General features: G+C 42.3%; 1 protein-coding gene across 5 annotated transcripts in view; it reads left to right on the top strand.

Moving 5' to 3' along the window:
• Window positions 1-25845, top strand: part of vps13c (vacuolar protein sorting 13 homolog C) — a 100306-nt gene that overhangs the window by 47561 nt on the left and 26900 nt on the right. For 4 of the 5 annotated variants that reach the window (XR_006099228.1, XM_042428270.1, XM_042428545.1 and 1 more), the window contains 23 exons: window positions 291-447; window positions 762-881; window positions 1026-1129; window positions 1591-1758; window positions 2271-2575; window positions 2844-2991; window positions 6599-6737; window positions 6902-7023; window positions 7234-7400; window positions 8445-8698; window positions 10826-11052; window positions 11304-11396; window positions 11518-11751; window positions 11831-11962; window positions 15634-15723; window positions 16537-16692; window positions 17982-18246; window positions 21612-21772; window positions 21870-21991; window positions 22324-22621; window positions 23952-24341; window positions 24696-24800; window positions 25215-25367. Coding sequence is in view for 4 of the 5 variants with exons in the window: in XM_042428270.1 (XP_042284204.1) it covers window positions 291-447; window positions 762-881; window positions 1026-1129; window positions 1591-1758; window positions 2271-2575; window positions 2844-2991; window positions 6599-6737; window positions 6902-7023; window positions 7234-7400; window positions 8445-8698; window positions 10826-11052; window positions 11304-11396; window positions 11518-11751; window positions 11831-11962; window positions 15634-15723; window positions 16537-16692; window positions 17982-18246; window positions 21612-21772; window positions 21870-21991; window positions 22324-22621; window positions 23952-24341; window positions 24696-24800; window positions 25215-25367 (4110 nt within the window). In the remaining variant the exon portion in view is untranslated. The remainder of the gene's footprint in view (window positions 1-290; window positions 448-761; window positions 882-1025; window positions 1130-1590; window positions 1759-2270; window positions 2576-2843; window positions 2992-6598; window positions 6738-6901; window positions 7024-7233; window positions 7401-8444; window positions 8699-10825; window positions 11053-11303; window positions 11397-11517; window positions 11752-11830; window positions 11963-15633; window positions 15724-16536; window positions 16693-17981; window positions 18247-21611; window positions 21773-21869; window positions 21992-22323; window positions 22622-23951; window positions 24342-24695; window positions 24801-25214; window positions 25368-25845) is intronic. The other variant, XM_042428348.1, reaches the window with a different exon arrangement.

Raw genomic sequence — 25845 nt, 5'->3', positions numbered from 1 at the left:
AGAAGAGCTTAATTTAAACCCATATAATTAATTATCATTTAACAATCAAAACTTTATTCTCTCTATATATGGTAAGTTTAATTAATTTGAAATATATGTACAAATTTAATTGTTATAATTTCATATTTTTGCTGGTTTAATGACTCTTTAAATTTCGTGCACCAACTGAACCCTGAAAACTGTATAATTGGTGTCAAACTAGAGTTAACGCCAGGAAATCATTCTTAATTTACAGGCCCGTAAGATGAAGCATTTAAGAATGTTACTGAACTCTCTCTGTCTGTCTCCAGGTGACTTTCACCTCTCTTGACCTCATGCTCCACACTGAGGCTCTACTGTCAGCCATCAACTTCCTGTCAGCAGCGCTGCTGTCTGGCAGCGTTTCGTCTCCGGAGAAAGAGATCAGACTTAAGACAGATGACAGCAAGACGTTGTCCACCAAATCCAGTCAGTACAACAGACATGTACTGTCTGTCGGCTCAGAAACAAAGCATGTTAACAAACTGAAATATATGGTATCATTGCAGAATCTAACTTGAGGTCAAAGACTGTACCAATGAGGTTCTTGACACATTTCCAACAACGCTAATGCTCAAGTTAATTCTGTGGAAATATACCTGTATATTAAAAAAATAACAATGACCATAAAATGAATCCCAGTTGCTCAAACAGCCGAGTGTCAGTGAAATAAAACTAAATTATAACATTCCCCTCAACACATTAACTAAACCTGCACTTGTCTTTAATGTGTTTCCTATCAGCTGCCCTCGTGTCACCTGCAGACAGTGAGGTCATCGACTTAAAGGTGATGATGACGCTGGGAGCCTTCAATGTCCTGGTGTGCGACCAGAGCTGCAACATGGCCGACATCAAGATCCAAGGTACCCAATAACAGCTCATTTACACCAACCAGAGACCTGGTACAGTGTCACCTACACCTGATGACATCATTCAGTCATAATTTCAAGGTTTCATATAGAAGTTGGTTGATATGAGTTATTTAGCTGATTTGATGTGTCCTTCAGGTATTAATGGCTCTTTGCTGATGCAAGGACCACAAACTCATTTATCAGCCCGTCTGAGAGATTTCATGGTTCTCAACATTGATCCCAAAAGCATCCACAAGAAGGTCAGTCAGTCAGCCGTCTTATGTGTTCATGTTGACTCTGATAGAGATCCACTGTAATAAAAAGTAACCTGCATTCTGACCCAGCTTTTACTTTTACCAGCTCGTTGGCCTGCCTTCCATCTTTCCATCTCGCTCTCTCACTCACTGATATCCAGGCTGCTGATTTTTATCCTTCATGGACAGATTTTCATTGTTGAATTTACTGCATGTTGATGTTCTGTTGATCTGCTGTGAACTGATGTTTTTTATTTATTTGTTCTGAAGCAGGTATTACCAGGAGTCAGTGTCTGTGAAGGGTTAGGGGGGTCGGGGAGTTGGTGTTTTATGTATTTGATATATTTGTTTTGTTTTGAAGCAGGTTTTAACAGTTCTGCTCAGTGTTGCGTTGTGAATCTTCACTGTGACGAGTTGTCCTTCAGAACGATCTGTGGTCATTAAACTCTGATGTTTCTGTCCTTCAGGCCATCTCCATCGTGGGCGACGAGGTATTCAGTTTCACCATGAGTCTGACTCCCAACGCCACTGAGGGCGCCGGCTACGCCGACACTTCCAAAACCGACGGCAGAGTGAAGCTGAATGTGGGCTGCATCCAGGTGGTCTACCTGCACAAGTTCGTCATGTCTCTGCTGGTGAGTTTCAGAGCTGAGAGTCCAACTTCAATTCTTTCTCCTTTATTATTACTGAATCAGGGTCAGTTCAGTTTTCTATTCTGTTCTTTACTGTCAGAGTCAAGTAAGTTTGATTTTACTGTAGAAAAAACATATCTTACTTTGCTTTTTAGTTTGATTGTAGTTTGAGGTTCTAATAAAGGGTCCAGTTTGAGTTTATGTGATTATTACATTTAGAACAGGTGTTGTTTGGTTTGTAACAGATTTTATTAAAACAAATTCTAAATTGATTTAAAGTTATTAACACGTTTAAATTATTTAAGTTTAAAAATTAACAAAATTTGATTTTTTAACTCTTTTGTAAAAAAAAAAAAAAAATTATTTTATTATTAATTAGTTTTTGGTTATCAACAGTTTTCATGCAGATTTAAATAAAATCTTATCTTTTGTCATACACAGTGATAATAGTCTTAAATTGATATTTTGTTTTGTCAGTAAAGTAATTTTATATTTGTTTATTTCATTTCATTTAGAACTTCACCAACAACTTCCAGATGGCTAAAGGAGCTCTGAGCGCCGCGACGGCTCAGGCGGCAGAGAAGGCGGCGTCCAGCGTTCGGGACTTCGCTCAGAAGAGCTTCCGTCTGTCCATGGACATCAAACTGAAGGCGCCGCTCATCATCATCCCCCAGTCGTCCACCTCCCATGATGCCCTGATAATGGACCTGGGTCTGATCACGGTGGGAAACAGCTTCTCGCTGCTGCCTGTCGACGGATGCCCGCTGCCGGCCGTCATCGACAACATGGACGTCCAGCTGACGCAGCTCAAGCTCTCCAGGTCAGTTGATCACGAAGACTCAAAGATTTGCTCCAGAAACAACAGAAAGACGACGACAGATGTTAAGAGGCTTCTTCTCTGCATGTGACCAACAGTTACCTGTTTTATGAACATAGCATCACCTGCACATCAAGACGAGTGAAGCAACTAACAGAACGTTGTTTCTTTGTATTCTTCATGTAACCAAAATTTATGTTAAGTTATGCTGTCTGGTCACAGTACAGACTGGCTCGTTGGATTTAAAGTCTGGTTTGCTGTTGTTCATCAGGACCTGTATGGACCCGGCATCGAGTCGGCCCAGCAACGAGCTCCTGGAACCGGTCAACCTGCACCTGAGCATCAACAGGAACCTGGCAGCGTCCTGGTACAGGAAGATGGCTGCCGTGGAGATCGATGGTGATCTAAAGCCCATGAAGGTAAGTACTAGTGATATATGTACATCCGATTTAAAGACAGGATTATTTATTTCACAATAAAGCATCAACAAAGTGCTACATCAGAGAACAAAGCCTCCTTGTTTTCTAACGATGGTTTGATTAAATAAGTGTCAGTTTATTGAGAATCTTATCTGATCAGTCAACTTGATCCAAAGTCGAGATTCAAAGGTCGCTTTCTCCAGCAACAGTCCTGCACTTTGGCTCCACAGCAGTTAACGCGACTCCAAAAAGTCTTACTGTTTTCTCTCAGGTAATGTTACATCCAGCATCGGCACAGTAAAGCAAACAGATCAGCCCAGAGCTCCACGGTTAAATAATGTGTAATTGATCAGTAGGAGGTTTAACTTTTTCCCAGCCACGGTGAGAGGCAGCTCGGGGAGACGCACCAGGTGGAGGTGGTGGCTGCATTAGATTAACAACAGCAAGGCTATTTGTTTTATTTTGTTGTTGTAGCCTATGTGCTCAGCTTGCAAAGTTTGTGAAGAGTTCATTCTGCTGACTAAAATTTAAGATCAATTCAAATTTGCTGTTGCCCAGTTGAAGCACCTGGGCAACAGAGGGCACTGTTGTATAGAGAACAGCATCGTCTGCGTACAGATGAATTGTACTGTTTCTAACATTTTCTCCTAAGTCATTTATAAAATTTGTGAATGAAAGTGGTCCTAGAATGGAACCCTGTGGCACACCTTTGTTAAAACTCCTAAAGCTGGGCATATAGCCATCAGCCACAACAGCTTGACTTCTACAACTGAGATAATTTGCCAACCAATTACACAGTTTCTCATTAAATATAATAGATTCCAGGCGTTTCAAAAGAATGATTATCAACAGTATCAAAAGCCTTAGATAAATCAATAAAAATGGTGTTTTTATCTAATGTTCTAGCAACATCATTCAAGACATTTGATGCTGTCGTCACAGTACTCTGCCCTGCTATAAATCCTGATTGATATGACTTTAAAATGGAGTGTTAAGATAAAAGTGTTCTCACCTGATCATTTACTGGTTTCCCAAACAATTCAGCTTGACATGATACTTAAGAAATTGTTGGATAATTATGTAGCTCATTGGACTGATCCCCTTTATGTAATAGTAAGATGTCTTCCAAATGTCAGGGATGCTTCCACAGTCACATTAAAAATACAAGTTAATGCTAATAATAAAAGACTCCACTCTAACTGATCAGCCCCAGTGGACTTTTTTGGATTAATAGACCAAAGAGCATTAAACACTTCAAGATTTGTAAAAGGCTTCAGTGAAAAGGTCTGAGTGCCTAATTTGCACGGTAAGGTGCACTATAATCAGAGACAGAGGGAAGAAATCAAGCATTTTTAAATAAATAACCTGAAGAAATAAATGCATGAACCTTGAACTATTTCACTGGGTTAAGATGAAATAGGACTATGTGATAATGTTTTATCCATTTTCCCCAAAAAAATGCTGGGTTTCTTTTACTGTCAGATAGTGCAGAGACATAAAATGATGATTTAGCATTTGAAGAACAGTGAGACGTGTTCCGTTGTTGACGAAAATATTGTCAATCAGAGGATGATTTAGTTGTTTGAACATCTCTTTCATGTAACATTTCAGCAATTTCAGAACAAAACCAAGAATTGTTCCTGTTTTTGCCCATCTAAGAATATACATGAATAAACTTAAATATGCAAGTACACTATAACCTGCAAACTCGTATTTACAACTTCATAATGATGCAGTGATGTGCAGTGCACACAGAGGCTGTATATGTAAATCATTCAAATCTACTGAAACAAATGTTAACAAGCTTGTTTTTTCATTATGTGTTGAAGATGAGTTAAAGAGAGTCCAGCCATTGAACAAACAGCTGGCAGTCTCTGGTTGAGAAAGTCTGCTAAATGTAAATACAGGAGACGTGGAATGAACTGCTTGCTGTATAAATTGCTGCATCTTTGACATCTAACTAGGTCTGTCAAACTACTCATTCACATTTCAAAACTAGTTCTGAATTTTCATAGCTGGATATCAAATCAAATAAAACATCCAACACACCTGCAGGTGCAGAGGGTGAGCAATAAGACCCAATAACTAGAAGCTTTCCAGTAGTATTAGTAGTAGTAGTTGTATTGTCTAGTAGTAGACAAACACTTACAGCCAATAGTTCAAAACATTTTGGCTTAGATACAGAGGTAACGACAGACAGATAAACAACTTTTCACAAAAATGGCAACGCCTCCCTCTTAGTATACCGATCACAAAACACTATAGACAAGTTAGTTTAGTATAAACACTCTAAAAACACTATAGACAAGTTAGTTTAGTATAAACACTCTAAAAACATTATAGACAAGTTAGTTTAGTATAAACACTCTAAAAACATTATAGACAAGTTAGTTTAGTATAAACACTCTAAAAACATTATAGACAAGTTAGTTTAGTATAAACACTCTAAAAACATTATAGACAAGTTAGTTTAGTATAAACACTCTAAAAACATTATAGACAAGTTAGTTTAGTATAAACACTCTAAAAACATTATAGACAAGTTAGTTTAGTATAAACACTCTAAAAACACTATAGTTGTCAAGACAAATATCAGCATCTTTGTTTGGCAACTTTGTTTCAGAAAACACAAAGATGTCAGGGTCACTTTGTTGTGCTCAGACTTCAGTATAGTCCATTGTGGATATAATACTATGCACATTCACATGAGCTATTCCCATGTCCTTGTGATGCAAGGAGTCTTTGATTTGCCTCCTTCTGTGGCAACAGTCTGAATCATGATCAGGTTTTTACAATCAACACTCCTGTCATTAGTCCAGTGACAGTCAGGCTGGCTATCACTCATTACTACTGGAATAATAAAACCGTGGAGAGTCTCATAAAAACGGGTCTTACTCAGGACCCATGGGCTGTAGGGAGAGCTAGTAGTATTAACAGGAGGCGGAGAGGTTACTGGGGGCAAACAGGAGTGATCAGTGAGCGATGAGTAGTCCAGAGCTGTTATGGAGCTCTCTCTTTCTCTCTCTCGACCAACCGGTCAAAGCAGATGGCCGCCCACCAAGAGCCGGGGTCTGCTTGAGGTTTCTACCCGTTAAAGGGGAGTTTTTCCTTACCGCTGTCACCAAGTGCTGCTCATGGGGGAATTGTTGGGTCTCTGTAAGTTAAAGAGTTCGGTCTTGACCTGCTCTATGTGAAAAGTGCCTTGAGATGACTTTTGTTGTGATACGGCGCTATATAAATAAAAATTGATTGATTGATTGAATTGATCCGGTCAACATGTAGACCATCAGTTTGTTCTGACAACAGTCTTCTTCTGTTGTGTTAAAGTGTAGCATCACTAGTCATTTTGTGTCTGTAGTGAACTGAAAGCCAGAGTCTCTGTAGACATTCCCATTAGGAGATAGGTTTGGACCAGGCTAGCAGTTTCTCCCTGTTTCCAGTTTGTTTGCTAAGGTTAATCATGTCCTGGACCTGTGTATGTACTGGACGTGCAGAGGAAACTGACATCCATCTGAACACAGGAAAGGGTTTACCGAAATGTTCCTTTAACCTCTCAGAGTGTGTAGAGGTCTCAGGAATAACTGCTGTGTCTGTGCTCGGCCTGTAGGTGTCACTGAGCCAGGATGACCTGAAGATGCTGCTGAGGATCCTGATGGAGAACCTGGGAGAGGCCGGCAGCCTGGAGCCCAGCACCCCAAAACAAGAGAGCAACCTGCAGCTCCGAGCGTCCGGCGGCCCCCAGACAGGTCTGAACGAGGTTATATACAGTATATATAAATACTCTGTATGTTGCTTTAGTTTCTCTTCTTCTGCTGATTAGAGGAATTTAGATTATTTTGTTTTCTTGATCTTTCTGTTTTTCGTTCCAGCAGACAGAAATATTTTGTTGTTCTGTGTTTTGTGTGTTCAGATAATATTGGGAAGCCAAGTGTAACCAGTGATGAAGAGGAGGACGAAGCTCTGGAGACTCTGAAGTTTAACTTCAACATCGAGTCTCTTGGACTGGTTCTGTACAGAAACGACCCCAAACAGGTCGGTGACCACATGAACGAGTGCTGCTGATGACGAACAAGCTGCTTCACTTCAACTCTGATTCAAAGTCATGTGACTGAAATAATGTGTTGTGACTACAACTGATGGATAAACTTTACAAAAACAGAATGATCCTTTAAAGTTCTGTTGTCACTCAGGTTTGATTACAGAATTTTTAAAATGGATGGATCTTGTTGGTGTTTCCTCCAGCAGTCCGACCCCCAGCATCAGGAGAGCCTCCGCCTGGGCGAGTTGGCCCTCCACCTCCTGAAGACTTCAGGGAAGATCCTGACCAGCGGCCGGCTGGAGGTGAACACCGTCCTGACAGCCTGCACGCTGGACGACCTGAGGACCGGCATGGATCGGGTAACCTCACGGTGAGTCACATGACCTCAGGTGTCTGGAGTTTGGCCATGTTAGACATGCTGATCGTTTCAGGCTTCACCCATTCAACCAATGAAATTATATTTGATCATAATTTATTGTAGATTTTTCAGGGAGGAAACGTCCAGAAGACGGGTTAAACTTTAAACTTCCTTTGGTTGAACGTTAGTTTTGTTGCAGGTTAATTGTAAACACAAAATTACCAAAATATCAAAACTCTGTAAAATGTTATTAAATGCTTCAGAGGAATTAAAACACACAGAATACTTCCACTTTGACCTGAATTATTATACTATTTATATTTTGAATAATTTTAAAACAAAAACTACTAATTTCATTGAGTTAAAAAATTCTTTCCTTTTGTTGTTTTGTATGTTCTGTTTAAAATATTTCTGTGTTACTTGGTGATAAGCTGAATGTATATTATACAAACATAATACACATTCCCAGTACTTACAGAAAAGAAATAACATATAACTTACATCACAAACACAAACATAACTAAACAAATAACAACAGACAAACCACATATATACACATACAAACATACATACATGTACATACATGTCAAGTACTACATGTAACTGTAATACAAAAACAAATCACTTCTACAGCAATTTCAATTAAATATGTCATTCTGCAGAAGGAACTAAATTAAAAAGATAATATTAAGTTACGATATTATAGAATAATCACAGCTCTGTGGATCTTCTATTTATTTATTTATGTCTGAGCTTTTTGCTCTACGTGTCATGATGACCTTTTCCTGTAAATTGTAATGTTTGAGAGATAATATGAACGAGCTCCAATCCAGCTTTTTTGGAGCATCATATATGTAAAGTTTGCCAGCAGTATTCAATAACAGCTTCTGATCATCTTGACACCCACAAATAATAACGCGAGGATAGAAGTAAAAGTTTGTTCAGATCACCAGTTTGCCACCCGCTGCCTGTTATCAATCACTGTACAGTGAACCTGCTGTGTGAACTCACAGCTGATGTGCTCTGCGGTGTTGTTATGCTCTCTTGTGTGTTCAGGATGGTTGGCCGGCGAGACGAGCAGAGTTCAGAGGTGATGATCGATGTGACGTACCGGCAGAGCGGCGAGGAGAGGGAGGTGGTGGCTGTGCTGCAGAAACTCTACCTGTGTGCCAGCGTGGAGTTCCTGATGGCCGTCGCAGATTTCTTCCTCCAGGCTTTGCCGCAGACTCAGACTGTGACTGCCGCTTCAGCGCCAAGTGACAGGCTGCCGCTGAGACTCACAACTGACCCGCGAAGTGACACCAAGACCGGTGAGACCGAGACTCAGGCCATATAACTAACCCAGATGGAGGCAGGGTCCACCTTCATCTAACAATAAGAACATTAAACTAAGCAGACAACACAGAATTGATTTAAGAACAGTAAATAAGCATCAATTAACACTGCGGTGTATTAAAAACTGAGCCAGTCTAGAACTGTAGAGAAAACCCGACCCCCCTGACCTTTAACCTTTATAAAAACATCATTAATCTAATGAATTCAAGAATTCAAGAATCTTGACTTGTTTGTCAAATTTTAAAGCTGGATCGAAGATGACACCAAGATTTCTGGCTTTGGCATGAAGGTTTGGGGCCAGGAGCGCTGAGTGATTAGCTAAACCCCCAGTGGGGTTGGAGGGACCAAATAAGACCATGTCTATCTTACTAGCATTTAATTGAAGACGGATTTTTGTCATCCAGTACTTCACATGCTGGAGGCAGTCAAGGTGGGACCTAACTGTTACTGATGGGAGGTTTAGCTGAGTGTCATCTGCATCGCAATGGAAGGAGATATTTTGTTTTTGGAAGATAAAGCTTAAAGGGAGCATGTATAACAGCCCTAAAATGGAGCCTTGAGGTGTTCCACAGGTGATGGGAGCAGATGAGGAGAACAGCCTCCTAGCTTACGTTAGCCTCGGCTCTCCATGTGGATCCAACCGGAGCACCGAGCCCCGGTTTGTTATTCGGGTTAAAGTTGGAAGAAGCAGCGGGTCTGACGGGCGGCTGAGTGAAGTGCAGCCTGCAGAGGAAACACCGGGACCGTCAGGGTGAATCAGTCCGTGGAGGAGCTGCTGTGTTCGGCTTCACAGATAGGAAACCCCTCGGCTGACAGGATGTACCACTCTGGAATTAAAAAATCTTTTTTTTGGTTTATAACGGCGGTTGGCAACTAGCATATTAGGTGCATTAGCGCCACCTTCTGCTCCGGAGTCTGGACCAGAGATTAAATCCTACACATTAATCCTGTCTGTCTAATAAACTCAAAGAAAACTCTGCTGCTGCTCCCACTTGGCAGGTTCATTAAAGTTTTAATGCTGAGTTCCTGAACTCCGGTCTTCCTGAGTTCTTACTTCATATATTGTCTTTCTTGATCATACTTAGTATAATCTATGTTCGCATGCATAATAGTCTCCTCAGCCAGCTGGAAAAAATATGTGCATATATCGGTATTCACATTGGCAATATGGACATCTGCTGCGTGCAGTAGTTAGGCCGAGCCACGACTTCATTACACAGCACAGCGAAGTAAAATAAGTAGTTTACCTGTTGGAGGTGTGCTGGTTGTCTGCAGCTCTTCATAAAACATCATCATCACTGTGGCTGCTTCTGCTTGTACTCTTCCTCCCTGCGTTGTTTCTAACTGATCCGCTGAACAAAGAGCTCCACATAGGAACACGTTTTTACTTCCTGTAAATTCTTCAGTCTCCCATAAGTTAGTCATTTAAAAGCTTTTAATTTGAAGCATTAAAGCAGGAAATGTTTGGTTTGCAATGACGATAAAGTTACACGACTCTGACATGTAAAGCTGACCAATCAGAACAGAGTGGGCTCATCGTGAGGCGGTTCTTAAAGAGACAGGAGCTAAAACAGAGTGTAAGAGAAACTGTGCATACTGAGGGGCTGCATAAAGGGTCAGTATAAGATATATAAGGAGCTTTTTTTAACTGTGAATCTACTCTAGTGCAGTCCAAAAATAAAAATTTAGAGCTGAAATAGGCATAATAGGTCCTCTATAAGAAAAAGCCACACGATAGAAGTGAGTAAATTTTGATTATTACTGATCAAGACTTCCAACAATTGATTTGAAACAGTTTTCTGTAGGATGTTTGATATAAAGGGAAGCTTAGACATTGGTCTATTGTTGCTATACTCAGAGGGATCAGAACCAGGTTTTTTGAGAAGTGACTGGACAACAGCAGTCTTGAACACATCCGGAAAACAAAGAACTTTTGATGATTGAAAGCAGGCGTGGTATAGAGGGGGAGAATAAAAGAAAGAGATTTTTAAGTCCGTGTGCCCGGCAGAACTGAGCCCAAATCTTAAGCGAGTGTCCCAATAACAAATAATAGCAAACTAGTAAAAGATAACATACATTTCAAACTTTGTCTTGTCTCTCAGCCTTCATGGTGAGGACTCGTCTCCGTGCGGTGGTGGTGGACCCGGAGGTGGTGTTTGTGGCCAGCCTGATGAAAGCCGACGCCCCCGCCCTGGTGGTGTCCTTCCAGTGTGACTTCACACTGCAGGCCGAGGACGACTGCACCCAGAACATGAGGGCCAACCTGCGGGAGCTGAAAGTCCTGGCATGCCCCTTCATCCGCAACAAGCAGGACACGGCGGTCACCACCGTAAGATCACACATAAAACGAGAAATGAATATCAAAACATAGAAATAACAACTAAACCAAACTTTTTGAAGAAATGTTCTACATGTATTTTATTTATACTCAAACATGTTATAGGACGTCCACAATAATGTTCTACTATATGTTTTGTTATTATATATTGTCAACATAATTGAAAAATCTTCAGCTGACACAGTTCTGAGCTGCAGGTGGCGATATGAAACCGCTGCTGCTCTTTGACTCCTGTCCAACAGGTGTTGAGGCCTTGCTCAGTTGTCTTGGAAACCAAGACCCACCCCAACCAACCACTGAGGGGCTCTGTGATGGTAGAGGAAGTCATTGTTAAGGTGCTTTAATCGTTTAACCCAACTATTCATAAAAAATATTCATAGATCAACAAACAAATAACATGTTACAATGATTTTGGGTTTTCCCAGTGTCAGTGAACTCATCAGCGTGTCTCTGCAGATCTCTCCCTTCATCCTCAACACACTGATGACAATAACGGCCGCCATGACAACGAAACAGCGGGACGAGCAGAGCCAGGAGTCGAAGCTGGATGTCAGTGACCTCTGGTCCGTCATGAACGTCTACACCGGTAACTACTGGTTCCTGGGAGTGGACCAAGCCACCGAGGTCACCGAGAGCTTCAGAGACCAAGACGGACGCAACGAGGGAGAGAGCTTTGCCGCTGAGGTCAAGGTATAGAAGGCTTTTATTTTGAAACTTTAGATTGATCAGATGAATTGTTTCCTGTTGACAAGGTGTTGTTCTCTATCAGGTGGTCCAGGTGACGCTGGAGTCCGGTTTGGGTCATCGGACAGTCCCGCTGCTGCTGGCCGAGTCCTCCTTTGACGGATCGGCCAAAAACTGGTCGTCTCTGCTGCAGCTGAGAGCCGATATGACGCTGGAGGTGTGAACCACAACCAGACTCACCAAAACCTGACACACCTGAACCTGTTCACGCCTGAACCCATTCACACCTGAACCTGTTCACACCTAAACCCGTCCACACCTGAACCAGACACACCTGAACCCGTTCACACCTGAACCAGACACACCTGAACCCGTTCACACCTGAACCTGTTCACACCTGAACCCGTTCACACCTAAACCCGTTCACACCTGAACCAGACACACCTGAACCCATTCACACCTGAACCTATTCACACCTAAACCCGCTCACACCTGAGCCTGTTCACACCTAAACCCGTTCACACCTGAACCCGTTCACACCTGAACCCGTTCACACCTGAACCTGTTCACACTTAAACCCGTTCACACCTGAACCAGACACACCTGAACCCGTTCACACCTGAACCTGTTCACACCTGAACCTGTTCACACCTAAACCCGTTCACACCTGAACCAGACACACCTGAACCTGTTCACACCTGAACCCGTTCACACCTAAACCCGTTCACACCTGAACCAGACACACCTGAACCTGTTCACACCTGAACCCGTTCACACCTGAGCCTGTTCACACCTAAACCCGTTCACACCTGAACCAGACACACCTGAACCCGTTCACACCTGAACCAGACACACCTGAACCCAGTCACACCTGAACCTGTTCACACCTAAACCCGTTCACACCTGAGCCTGTTCACACTTAAACCCGTTCACACCTGAACCAGACACACCTGAACCCGTTCACACCTGAACCCGTTCACACCTGAACTCATTCACACCTAAACCCGTTCACACCTGAACCAGACACACCTGAACCCAGTCACACCTGAACCTGTTCACACTTAAACCCGTTCACACCTGAACCAGACACACCTGAACCCGTTCACACCTGAACCCGTTCACACCTGAACCCATTCACACCTAAACCCGTTCACACCTGAGCCTGTTCACACTTAAACCCGTTCACACCTGAACCAGACACACCTGAACCCGTTCACACCTGAACCAGACACACCTGAACCCGTTCACACCTGAACCCGTTCACACCTGAACCAGACACACGTGAACCCGTTCACACCTAAACCCGTTCACACCTGAACCCGTTCACACCTAAACCCATTCACACCTGAACCCGTTCACACCTGAACCCGTTCACACCTGAACCAGACACATCTGAACCCGTTCACACCTGAACCCGTTCACACCTGAACCCATTCACACCTGAACCAGACACACGTGAACCCGTTCACACCTGAACCCGTTCACACCTAAACCCGTTCACACCTGAACCAGACACACCTGAACCAGACACACCTAAACCCATTCACACCTGAACCCGTTCACACTTGAACCCGTTCACACCTGAACCAGACACACCTGAACCAGGGGTGTTGGCTGGAATTTAGAGAGCACATTTCATACAAAAAGCAACACATTGTGCTTCACAAGGACAAGAGCAATATAATTATAGAGACATGAAAACAAGCAAATATATCATCATACGTAAAAGCAAACATTCGCTTGCATACATGGACGTAATTAAAACACAACAGTGCACGGTGAACTCAGCAGCCATATTTCTCTGTTCTGTATTTCTCTGTTTTGCATCTTCAGGTTAGGCTAACCCTTTGTTGCTAACTTTGGAGCTAACCTCCTTCACTTTTCCAGCACTTGGGGAAACAACAGACGTGACTTTTTAGCATTTATTAACCGTTACACTGTAGTCTGTGCTGTACATTTACTAATATCTTCTTTGCCAAAACTCAAAGAGCTTTTTTCTTATGGTGGTGATTTTGCATTTTATAGTAGAGAGAAGGTCAGGGTAGGTTTAAGATGAAGGATCGATGAGCTGATCAACAGTGGAGAACAGCACTTGTGTGTTATTCAGATTATTATTTATAAAAATGAAAATATGAAAATTGGAGAAGTAAGGAAGGGTTTGGATTTGATTTACCATATAATCTACACATGAATATTCCAGCCACTCAAATGTCTCAAACCAAAATGAGCGTCATATCAGATACCTACTACCATTACTACTAGGCCTACAGTACATGATGGAAAATCCTGAAAACTCATAACACAATGGCATTTTCATGAATGAGAGTTGAAACAGCTAACTACTCAAATTGACTGTAAACTTTCACAATGTGGTTGCAAAATCATTGCTAACGGACTTGATACGAACCACATGACCAGTAACACTGACACTGACCTACAGTGATGTGTGTGTGACACATCTAAATCATTTAGATTCAATGTTTATTTCCTAGTTTAATCTGACTAACATTACCAGCTCAGCCACTAGCCTGAAGTATTGTTTTATGGAAGCTGTGGTAACTTAGCTGTCAATGTATGACACAAAGCTGGATTGGTCATAAAACTTGCCTCTGGTGTTATCATTGTTTGTAGGACTACCGGACCGATACAGTACAAAACTTTTTGGCAATCTAACACAAGACTAGTCTAGTTTGGTGTCACTAGCAAAGGGGATGCACAACTACGCTATGATTGCTAACGGTTTAGCTGGCTATAGTGCAATGTATATTAACTGTATATAACTTATGCTCTGTTCATATCATGATCAAGTAACTAAGGACTCATACAGACAATTACACACCTTGTTTTCCTGGCTCAGCATGAGAGGATGTTTGTGCCACTGCTTCTTTGACTTGTTTGGTGTTTGATGGATTGAAGTTTGAAGAAACAAGACATATCGGCAATTTAACAATTTATTCATTTAACAAACAGGAGCCTCAGTAGCGTGTGGAAGAACCATTACCTAAGTGCTGACACTGGTGAGGAAACGGTCTTCTTGGGGTGTCGTCTTCTTGGGACGCCCACCTCGCAGCCTGTCTCTGACATCCCCGTTATGCGGAACTTGGCCTTCACTTTGGAGATGGTACTAGGGCTCACTCCAAATAATGCCGCAACCTGGTTTTGCGGAACACCCTATCCAGATCAGTCAAACATGGCATGTCGATTCTTGGAGCAAACACTTATTGATCACTGTAGCAGGGCCCAAGCTCACAGCATGGCAGCACCTGGGGATACCAGAAGCTCAAAACAAGAGTCAATAGCAACAGCAAAATAAGCTGTTTGGCAAATTTTTCATGGGCGCAACCCACATACTCAGCTCTGCTACTCATCCAACAAATGCATGTTCCTTACAAATGTGGCAGCATTTAAAAGGGAAATAAACAGGCTTTCCAACGGTATAAGATTTATTGCCAAGAAGCATCATTACAACAAAGAAATAATCTACCAAACACAAATTTCCTCACTTTTTGTGCTAAGTTTATATCCATTTTTTTCCTCACAATAACTGACTAGCTAGCATTTGACATTGTAACCCCATCAATTGAGGAACTGACAGAGACCTGTCAGCCAGTAACACATGAATATTTCCACGTATTCTCCTGTAAACCCTCTCTCATTGGTCTTGCCTCCGTTCCGTACGCTAAAGATACAAAATTACAACACCATCGTCTTCTTTAGTGACAAATGGCAAAAGTGGAGAATTATTTGGGGCCAAAGAAAAAATCTTCGGGGCTACAGTCCGATTGCCCAGACCAGGCAACGCCCACGGCCTGAACCTGATACACTTGAACCTGACACACCTGAGCAGTACTAGTTTGTAGTTTAATGCTGACTGCTGTGTGCCTGCAGGTGAACTACTTTAATGAGGTCCATGCTGTCTGGGAGCCTCTGATCGAACGAGTTGATGGTGGCAGACGCAGATGGAACCTGGAGCTGGAGGTAAGGTTTCCTCTGTGTTTGTTAGCAGCAAATGTGTCGTGTCCAGTAAATCTATAAAAGTAAATTTATATCTATCCTATCAATCCTCAACAGACGTTTGACTGTTACACATCATATATCCACACAATAAAATGTAGGATTTCAGTCCAGTGTATCTTCCACAGCAGAACTGTTCAAAAATATTATTTCCATAAGCCGATTAAAGATGCAGATAGTCCTGTTCTACCCAAACATGACTGAGAAGACATGACTTCTCTTCCCCTTCATTAAAACATAAACTACCACAGGAACTGCCCTCAACCTGCATTTAACATGTGACACATGTCAATAAGACAGCCCAACAATATTCGGGGCCTTCAGCAACTGCGGGTGAACCTCTTGTGCTTTGTCACTGTGGAGCTCCTTAACCATTGGCCTCAGTGCCAGAGAGAGGAACACAGTTAATAACCACAGTCCAGGTTACATTTGTCCTCCCCACTAAGAGGAGTCTGCATTAAACCCTGTTTGCCTCCACAAACCCCAGAAAGTCCTTCTCTGTGTCCATGTACTCCTCCCCACACCTGAGGTTACATCAGCGATGCTGCAGTCCTTCTGGCCTCCTGATACCTGTCACATTATAGCATCTTAAGGACATTTAACACTCACTTTCACACTGTCTGACAGGTTAGAGTCTCCGGTTCACCTGCATGTCACTCAGGTACGGGTGTATGAGTAAAGTCCGGTCAGTGGATTTAAACCCCGGATATTCTTGCTTCGAGGTGCCAGTTCACTAACGTACTACTTTAATTATTGTTGCTGTGTTTGCTCCTCCAGATGAAGAACAACCCGGTCCAGGACAAGAGTCCTGTTCATGGAGATGACTTTGTCATTCTTCCTGAACCTCAGACAGCCATCAACATCTGCTCCAAAGACACCATGAACATCACCATCTCCCAGTGCAGCCTAAACGTCTTCCACAACCTCGCTAAGGTACAACACATTATAACATCTCCAATCAGGCTTTCCCTGAAATTGTGTCTTACATTATTCATAATCAACAGCTATCTATCTATGTATATATATATATGTGTGTGTATATGTATATGTATATATATCTTTTTTTTATTTGGTTTTACAAACACAGAAAAACAACAACAGATAATGACGGTAATGGCATGACAAAAACCGTGACTTAAAAAAACAAAAAACAAAAAGACAAATAAATGGAAATTATACAATAACCTTGTATATACAAGTCTGACTAAATGGATACAAAGGAGCGGTTAAGGTTGTAGGTAATGAGACCTCAATCTAAGTCTTAACTGGTGATGATTCTTACATCACACATTAGATGCAGAAGATGAAGAACAGTTTAAAGAGTTTAAGGAGCAGTAGGCAGCTGGATGTTTTCTTTAACATAAACTAAGAAAGTGTTCCATATTTTATAAAATTTATTCATGGAACCTCTCAGAGAATATTTTATTTTCTCTAATTTAATAAAAACAGTAGGTCATGAAGCCATTGTATAAAACTGGGTGAAAAAGAATCAGTCTTTGGGCGAGAAACGTGGCAAAGGCAATACAATGTGCCTTCGCTTTTGAAATGGAAAGCGCAGGCAATGAAACACCAAAAATGGCCAGCAGGGGGCATGGATGAACTGATTTACCAAGACAGATGGAATTTAATGAGAAGATTTTCAGACAGAATTCCTTAATTTTGCTGCATGACCGGAGCATGTGAGCATGAGTGGCTGAGGTTGATGTGCAGTGGTTGCATGTGGGTTTCACCTCAGGAAACAGTTTTGACAATTTTTGATTTGTCCAGTAACTGTGGTGAAGTATTCTACATTGCATAAAACAATGATGGATGCAAATAGAGGAAGTGTGGACTCTTTCTAAAATAGAACGCCAAAGACTATCTGAAAAACATGTATTTAGATCTGTTTCCCAATCAGCTTTCAAAGGCATAAGACTGAAATTTTGATTTTGTATGAGCTTATTATATATGATAGAAATTATGCCTTTGAAAGATGAAGGGTGCTCTAAGATAGAATCTCAAGAATTACATGGTGGTTGGGCAGGAAACTGAGGGAGCATCTGATTCGTAGGTAGCAAAAGAAATTGTTTTTAGATCATTTAAAATTTTCACAAAGATCGCTAAATGAGGAAAAAAATGCCATCAGAAAAGAGATCAGCAAATTACTTTATGCCCATGTTGTGCCATTTAGCAAAGGTTTTTACATTAACATTTCTAATATGTCATTGCTGTGTTTCGATCAGGCGTTCTCTGAGGGCACAGCCTCCACCTTCGACTACTCTCTAAAGGAGAAAGCTCCCTTCACCATCCGAAATGCTCTGGGGATCCCCCTCATCGTGCAGCACAGCGCCAACCTGAGGCCAGTGGGCTCACCTGCTCAGGGAAAACTGCATGAACTGTCAGTAGACCAGAGTATGGACCTGGAATACTCCATGTTCAAAACGTCGTCCCGCAGCAAACTGTCGGCCCTGCAGCGGCAAGAGAGCTGCCTGTTCAACCTGAGCATCGGTCAGAACGCATCACATTCACTGCATTGTCACTTATTTAGATGGTTCTATATACCTGTTTATACAGGTGTTAAGAAAAGGTGTAATGAACATGTTAATGAGAAACCACCTGGTATTGATAACCTGAATGGAAAGCTATTGAGGATGGCAGTGAACCATATTGCCCCACTCCCGCCAGTGTTACTTCCTGTTTAATGGTTAATGTTCTTTCTCAAACAGAGAATGTGGTTAGTAGTCTGACGTAATCCATCACCATAGCATCCAGATTCTAGCGTATTGACGATGTATTGGAATGGTGGTGACATCATTGCCTAACCTGTCCATTAGCTATATAGACTAGGTAACATGTCAGTTCTACAAGGGTACAAAAGCATGCATTGCACCCACAGTTTAATATTTTTACACTCTCAGTTGAAATTTGAATAATAAATGCCAAGCGCAGAGGTGCACGGGCTGTGTGTGCGTCTCCATGCACAGCTGCTAGTGTGGTTCGGGTGTGGTGATCATTAAATACTCTCTCAGCCAGTCACATCACTGGTATCATAGCTCTGAGACGGTCGAGCCAATCACAGTTAAACGTGACAATGACAGCTCAACAAATAGAAAGCTTTTCTTCAGGAAATGTCTGGATGGTTCAGAGCATCACAACATGAACACACATCACCATAAATCTGCACCCAAAGACAGATGGAGTCTGTTTTTCATCAGTTAGTTATTGTAATAAAAACAGAAATAAAATAAAGAAATTGATTTGGTAAAGCCGTTTAAATGAATATATCGGACTGACACTATTTTAGTAATAACTCTGAATCTCACCTTGTACACAGTCACATAGTTTAATTAATAATTAATTAATGTTACACAACAGCATTTGCTCTGCAATGTGTTTCAAGGATAAAACACGGGACACTACTTTTGCTAAAAAGAAAGTTGGAAAAGAGTAAATGATGAGCTGCTAACCTGATGTCTCCTTCATAAAAAGCAGAATATCACATTATAACTGACCAGCCTGATGTGTGTAGAGGTGTGTGTGGTTATACTGTCTGATTTAACCTCTTAAACTCCACAAGCATGCCAGCATCCTGACATTTCTGTCTCTCAGAGGCTTTAGTGGGCTCAGTTTTAAAGCTAGACTAGAAAAACTTGACACACAGTGCTGAGCTGCATCTCAAATTAATAGTCAGGTTCCCAGATTTCTGATGATGTATCATCACTTCTATGTGGCAGATACTGTTGACCTGCTATCTCCCCCTAGAGATCCCCTGTCCCCCCCTAAAAAAAGACAAAAATGGGTCTGTGATAGGGAGGGGCTGTGCATAACGTCACTGTGCTCTGGCGCTTCACTTCTCAGAGGCTGCAGATTTATCATCATATCAGTCCTGCTGCCCAGATGCTGCAGAGAATTAAAGAATTGAAGGAGAAGCTTTTCATACAGTATAAACAGCTGTGGACAGCAGATACTGTAAGAATCACACACATTCATTCATAGATCAATGCAGACTGATTTACTGACTTTCCTGCTTCAACCACAATAAACTTAACTTTCTGTGCTGTTTTTGGTCGGACAGTGATTAATTCAAATTTTTTTTTAAATATTTACAATTTAAGCATTAATCTGTTGTTGCAGCACGTCTGCAGAAAGTATTTAGTTTGGAACACAGGCGCCTGATACTGTATTAGTAGCTGATGTGACGTATGACTGCAGTGTTTTACTGTAGTCATACGTCAGCTTACATTTTTAACTTTAAGTTTAAAACAACATTAGAGAGACATTAAGTTATTGTCAAAAAATATTTGGCAAAAAGTGTGGCTAATCATCATTATAAGGAAATGTGAAATATCTTAAAAATGCCAAAATATACAAGACTTAATCTTAGTCTTGACAGTAATATGTGCCCACAAACCTGGAAAGAGGCTCAGGTGATCCTTCTACCCAAAAATGCTTGTGCTGCCTTCACTGGCTCTAACAGCCCACCAGTCAGCTGTCATAAGCAAACTGCTGGAAAAATTGTATTTGACCAGATACAATGCTGTTTTTCTATGAACAATTTTACAAGCAACTACCAGCACGCTTATGGGGAAGGGCACTCCACCTGCACAATACTCACCCAGATGACAGATGACTGGCTAAAAGGCAGAATATTGTAGGAGCAGTACTATTAGACTTTAGCAATGCCCTTGATATCATTGATCATAGCTTGCTATTAAGGAAACTTAATTGTTATGGCTTTACTTTAGAGAGCTACCCAAATGAGAGAACACAGAAGGTTTTCTTTAACGGAAGCTTCTCAAATGAAAGACATACACAGTGTGGGATTCCACAGGGCTCTTTACTTGGACCACAGCTCTTCTCCATTTTTACAAATGATCTCCCACTTGCTTGTAAAAAGCCTGTGTGTCTATGTATGCAGATGATTCAACACTCTACATGTCTACACCAAAGGAAATCACCTCAGCCCTAAACAAAGAGTTGCAGATAGTATTTAAGTGAATCACTGATAAGAAAACTTCCCCTGAACAGATATAAGACTAAGAGCTTCATATTTGCAACAAAACACTCATTAAGCTCTAAACCCCAGCTGAATCTGGTACTAAACAAAGTTGCTGTTGAGCAAGTACAGGAAACAAAGCTTCCTGGTGTAACTTTAGACTGTAAACTGTCACAGTGAAGACATAGATTTACGGGGGCAAAAGATGGGGGGAAACATGTCTGTAGACAAGAGAAGCTCTTCTTTTTTAACACCACATCTGACCAAACGGGTCCTGCAGACTTTGCTGTTATCACACTTAGATTATTGCCTGGCGGTCTGGTCAGGAACAACAAAGACAAATCTAAGGAAGCTATGACAGTTCAGAGCAGCTTGGCTTCCCCTTCAGTGCACACTGAGAGTTAACCCTAACCCTAACCCTGGCTGAAAGTTGATAAAAGGTTAAAAGCATTACTTCTTTCTTTTCCAAAAAACAATGTATAGAAAATCCCTTACAGTTTGTATGGGCAGCTCACATTTAGCTCTAATGCACACGTGTACCCCACCAAACATGCCACCAGTGGTAACCAGTGGTTGAATGGAACTCCCTTCCAGGTCATATTTCTAAAACTCAGAATTAAGTTATTTTCAAAAAACAAGTGAAGCAACACCTCGTGGCTGTTCACATTAGATTGTAGTGTGCATTGCTGACTTATTATTTTAATATTATACATTTATTGATTTTTATTACTTTTGTTACTTGTTTTTTGTGCATTGATGGTTGTATGATGTTTTGTATGGACCCCAGAAAGACTAGCTGATGTTTTCTGCATTAACTAATTGGGATCCTAATAAAATCAAATCAAACAGGTGTTTAAAGAACAGGTGTCTCTTGCAGTGCCTTCTGGATTCAGCGAGATCTCCAACATCGCTGTGGATAAGCCGGGCCGCCGCCTCTACAACATCCGCGGTCCGAAGCTGCAGGAGGCCGTTTCTGTGTTGGTGCAGATCGATGCCACCGAGGGCAACAAGGTCATCACCGTCCGCTCGCCGCTGCAGGTCTGAATCCCAAACACACTGTCATCAGGACTGTCGACTGTCAGGATATAGGTTATTGATGTCTGATCAGTAGATAATTTTAACTGTTGTTTTTCAGATAAAGAATCACTTCTCTGTGCCATTCGCTATCCTGAAGTACTGTCCAACATCCAGGAGCCTGCAGAGTGTCGGACAGGCCGAACCTGAGAAAGAGTTTCACATCGCCCTAGAAACCTACAGGTAGTGTTTACAGTGACATCACACTGTCTACAGGTAGTGTTTACAGTGACATCACACTGTCTACAGGTAGTGTTTACAGTGACATCACACTGTCTACAGGTAGTGTTTACAGTGACATCACACTGTCTACAGGTAGTGTTTACAGTGACATCACACTGCTTCCTCACTCCCTCCCTGTGGCCGTTACCTCCACTCAGCCCTCTTTGTGAATCGGAGTATCAGCCTTTGTTTCAGGTCTTTGAAGTTCCTCTGGCAGCAGGTGCTCAGGTGTGTGGCCCAGGGCTTCACTAGATGTTGACAGTGTAGTTTTATTTTACCTCCCTCCTCTACAGATGCCAGCTGTTTGTCCGTCCGGCAGGGTGTCTGGACGGTCAGTACGGGCCGTCTTCCACCTGCGTGGCGTGGAAGGAGCAGGTGCACCGCAGCTCAGAGGTACGCTCGGTGCTGCAGTGCCCAGCGGCCGACAGCAGCCTGCTGCCGCTGATGGTCAGCACGCTGGCCGTCCCTGACGACCTGCGACACATCGCCAGCCATGGAGAGGAGGACTGGGATCCCGCCTACATCATCCACCTGCACCCGGTGGCCACGCTACGCAACCTGCTGCCCTACACCATCCGCTACATGCTGGAGGTACAACATAATACCATTATACACCAGGATTCCCTGTATTATGGTATATATATGTATACCATATGTGTCTATACACACACACACACACACACACACACACATATATATGATGATTTTTGTTTATTCATCATGTGAAGTAAAAACAACTGGATCAGCCAAAGTTTATTAACAGCCACTGACGCTAAAACAATTTTTATTAAACAAGATTTCTATAAAACATCAGATAATCAAATCTGATCTGACAGTCTGGTGCAATCTCATCTGGTCTACCTGAACCTGATCCGGTTTTATCTCATCTGGTCTAACTGAACCTGATCCGGTTTTATCTCATCTGGTCTAACTGAACCTGATCCGGTTTTATCTCATCTGGTATAACTGAACCTGATCCGGTTTTATCTCATCTGGTCTACCTGAACCTGATCCGGTTTTATCTCATCTGGTCTAACTGAACCTGATCCGGTTTTATCTTATCTGGTCTACCTGAACCTGATCCGGTTTTATCTCATCTGGTCTAACTGAACCTGATCCAGTTTTATCTCATCTGGTCTAACTGAACCTGATCGGGTTTTATCTGAACTGGTCTAACTGAACCTGATCCGGTTTTATCTCATCTGGTCTAACTGAACCTGATCGGGTTTTATCTGAACTGGTCTAACTGAACCTGATCCGGTTTTATCTCATCTGGTCTAACTGAACCTGATCCGGTTTTATCTCATCTGGTCTAACTGAACCTGATCCAGTTTTATCTCATCTGGTCTAACTGAACCTGATCCGGTTTTATCTCATCTGGTCTAACTGAACCTGATCCGGTTTTATCTCATCTGGTCTAACTGAACCTGATCGGGTTTTATCTGAACTGGTCTAACTGAACCTGATCCAGTTTTATCTCATCTGGTCTAACTGAACCTGATCTGGTTTTATCTCATCTGGTCTAACTGAACCTGATCGGGTTTTATCTGAACTGGTCTAACTGAACCTGATCCGGTTTTATCTCATCTGGTCTAACTGAACCTGATCGGGTTTTATCTGAACTGGTCTAACTGAACCTGATCCGGTTTTATCTCATCTGGTCTAACTGAACCTGATCGGGTTTTATCTGAACTGGTCTAACTGAACCTGATCCGGTTTTATCTCATCTGGTCTAACTGAACCTGATCGGATTTTATCTGAACTGGTCTAACTGAACCTGATCCGGTTTTATCTCATCTGGTCTAACTGAACCTGATTGGGTTTTATCTCATCTGGTCTAACTGAACCTGATCGGGTTTTATCTGAACTGGTCTAACTGAACCTGATCGGGTTTTATCTCATCTGGTCTCTTCCTCCTCAGAGCTCTGCAGACTCGTACGAGCTTCAGGAAGGCAGCACGTCGGACCTCCTGAACGCTCGTGTGTCAGGTGAGATCATGTCATTGGTGCTGATGAGGTATCAGGGTCGCAACTGGCACGGACACGTTCGAATCGAACAGGAAATGCCGGAGTTCTTTGCCGTCTGTCTCACCTGTGACACCGACACCAACATGACGGTGGACGTGAGCATGCATGTGTCGAGGACTACGAGCCGCCTGCTGCTGTCGCTCTTCAGCCCGTACTGGATCATCAACAAGACGTCTCGAGTGCTGCAGTACAGAGCCGAGGACGTCAGCGTCAAACACCCGGCCGACTTCCGAGACATTATCTTGTTCTCCTTCAGGAAGAAGAATCTCTTCAGCAAGAGCAAGGTGAGACCAACACCTGGACATGGTTCACGCTGCTGAACTGGTTTCACGTCAGTCAGTATAACACGTCAACGACATTTAAACACTCACCTCACCATCTTATGAAATGTTCTTAAACACCTTTCTGCTGCTCACAGGACGAACCCGTTTCCTCTAGCGCCACCCTCAGGATACATCTTAGACAAGTTTCAAACTTTTTACCCACTTTTTGTGTTTTTGCCTTAATTTGTGGGTCAGGTCTTTCACACTCAGTTTCATATTAAAGTTTGGAAACATGTCATTGTGTTAAACATAATGTTACTTGCTGACAGAAACATTAGCAGGCTTGTGTTCATTAACGTGTTTGTTGATGTTCAGCTCCAGCTGTGCATCTCCACCAGCTCCTGGTCAGATGGTTTCTCTCTGGACACGGTGGGAAGTTACGGCTGCGTTCGCTGTCCTGCCAACAACATGGACTTCCTGGTAACAGAAACTCTCTCAGTGTCTCTGGCCAATGAAAAGCTTTCAGGTTCTTTAAAGCTCCTCTGTGGACTGAGACCGTTTCCATCCTTTGCATTTAAAAACCAGCTGAATCTTTTAAATTCAAGCTGTTTGATGTTAAAATGGTGCCAGTTTTGGAGATTTCATTTGATTTGATCAGATTACAGCAAACAATCTGCTAATGAAGACCATGTCACATGGTTGAAAGCTCCAGAACAAGCACTAGATTCCAGGTGAAGTCCAGGTGAAAATAATTAAGAGCTACAATAATTAGTTGATTAATTGATCTGTTTTCTGACATTTTACAAACCAAATCAGTTAATAAATCAAATAAATAATGTTTACTTTCTCAGTTTTACGCTGGAACAGTAAGTAAAGCTTTATGTTGCTGTGCAGGTGGGAGTGAGCATCCAGATGAGCAGCTTCAACCTGACCCGGATCGTCACCATGAGTCCGTTCTTCACGCTGGTCAACAAGTCCTCGTATGAACTGGAGGTGGGAGAAGTCAGCCAGACCTCCACCAGGTGGCACTACATCGCCTCCACAGAGGTTAGTGTGATGTCGTAGCTGCTGAGGCTCATGGGTACTGTAGTATTTAGGACTCCACAGTCTGCTTCATTGGGTGCATCCCAAGTCTCTTAAATTGCATCCACGTTCCCCCCCCCTTGTTTTAAGAGACATGAGACGTCCTCTCTGAGGCGTCATGTGAAGCGACGTCCGTTTCTGATGACGTCGCCAGCTGATCGCAGCTGGATCAGCTGATCGCAGCTGGATCAGCTGATCGCAGCTCGATCAGCTGATCACAGCTCGATCAGCTGATCACAGCTGGATCAGCTGATCACAGCTCGATCAGCTGTCAGTCGGCTTTAACAGCTGTAGAAACGTCTGATGGAGTTTGTGTCTGTGCACATGTGCACTGTGTTAACACTAATAAAGTTTTCACCGCTAGAGCAGCTGTTTCCTCTCTGCAGCTGTTTCCTGTTTAACAAACACCTCAATAAAAAACCTGCATTCTGTATTTATACTG

The sequence above is a fragment of the Thunnus maccoyii genome, chromosome 1 (genome assembly GCF_910596095.1).
Source record: "Thunnus maccoyii chromosome 1, fThuMac1.1, whole genome shotgun sequence".
NCBI lineage: Eukaryota > Metazoa > Chordata > Actinopteri > Scombriformes > Scombridae > Thunnus > Thunnus maccoyii.
The sequence above is the reverse complement of the archived record's forward strand: the minus strand, read 5'-3'. Positions and strand labels throughout refer to the sequence as shown.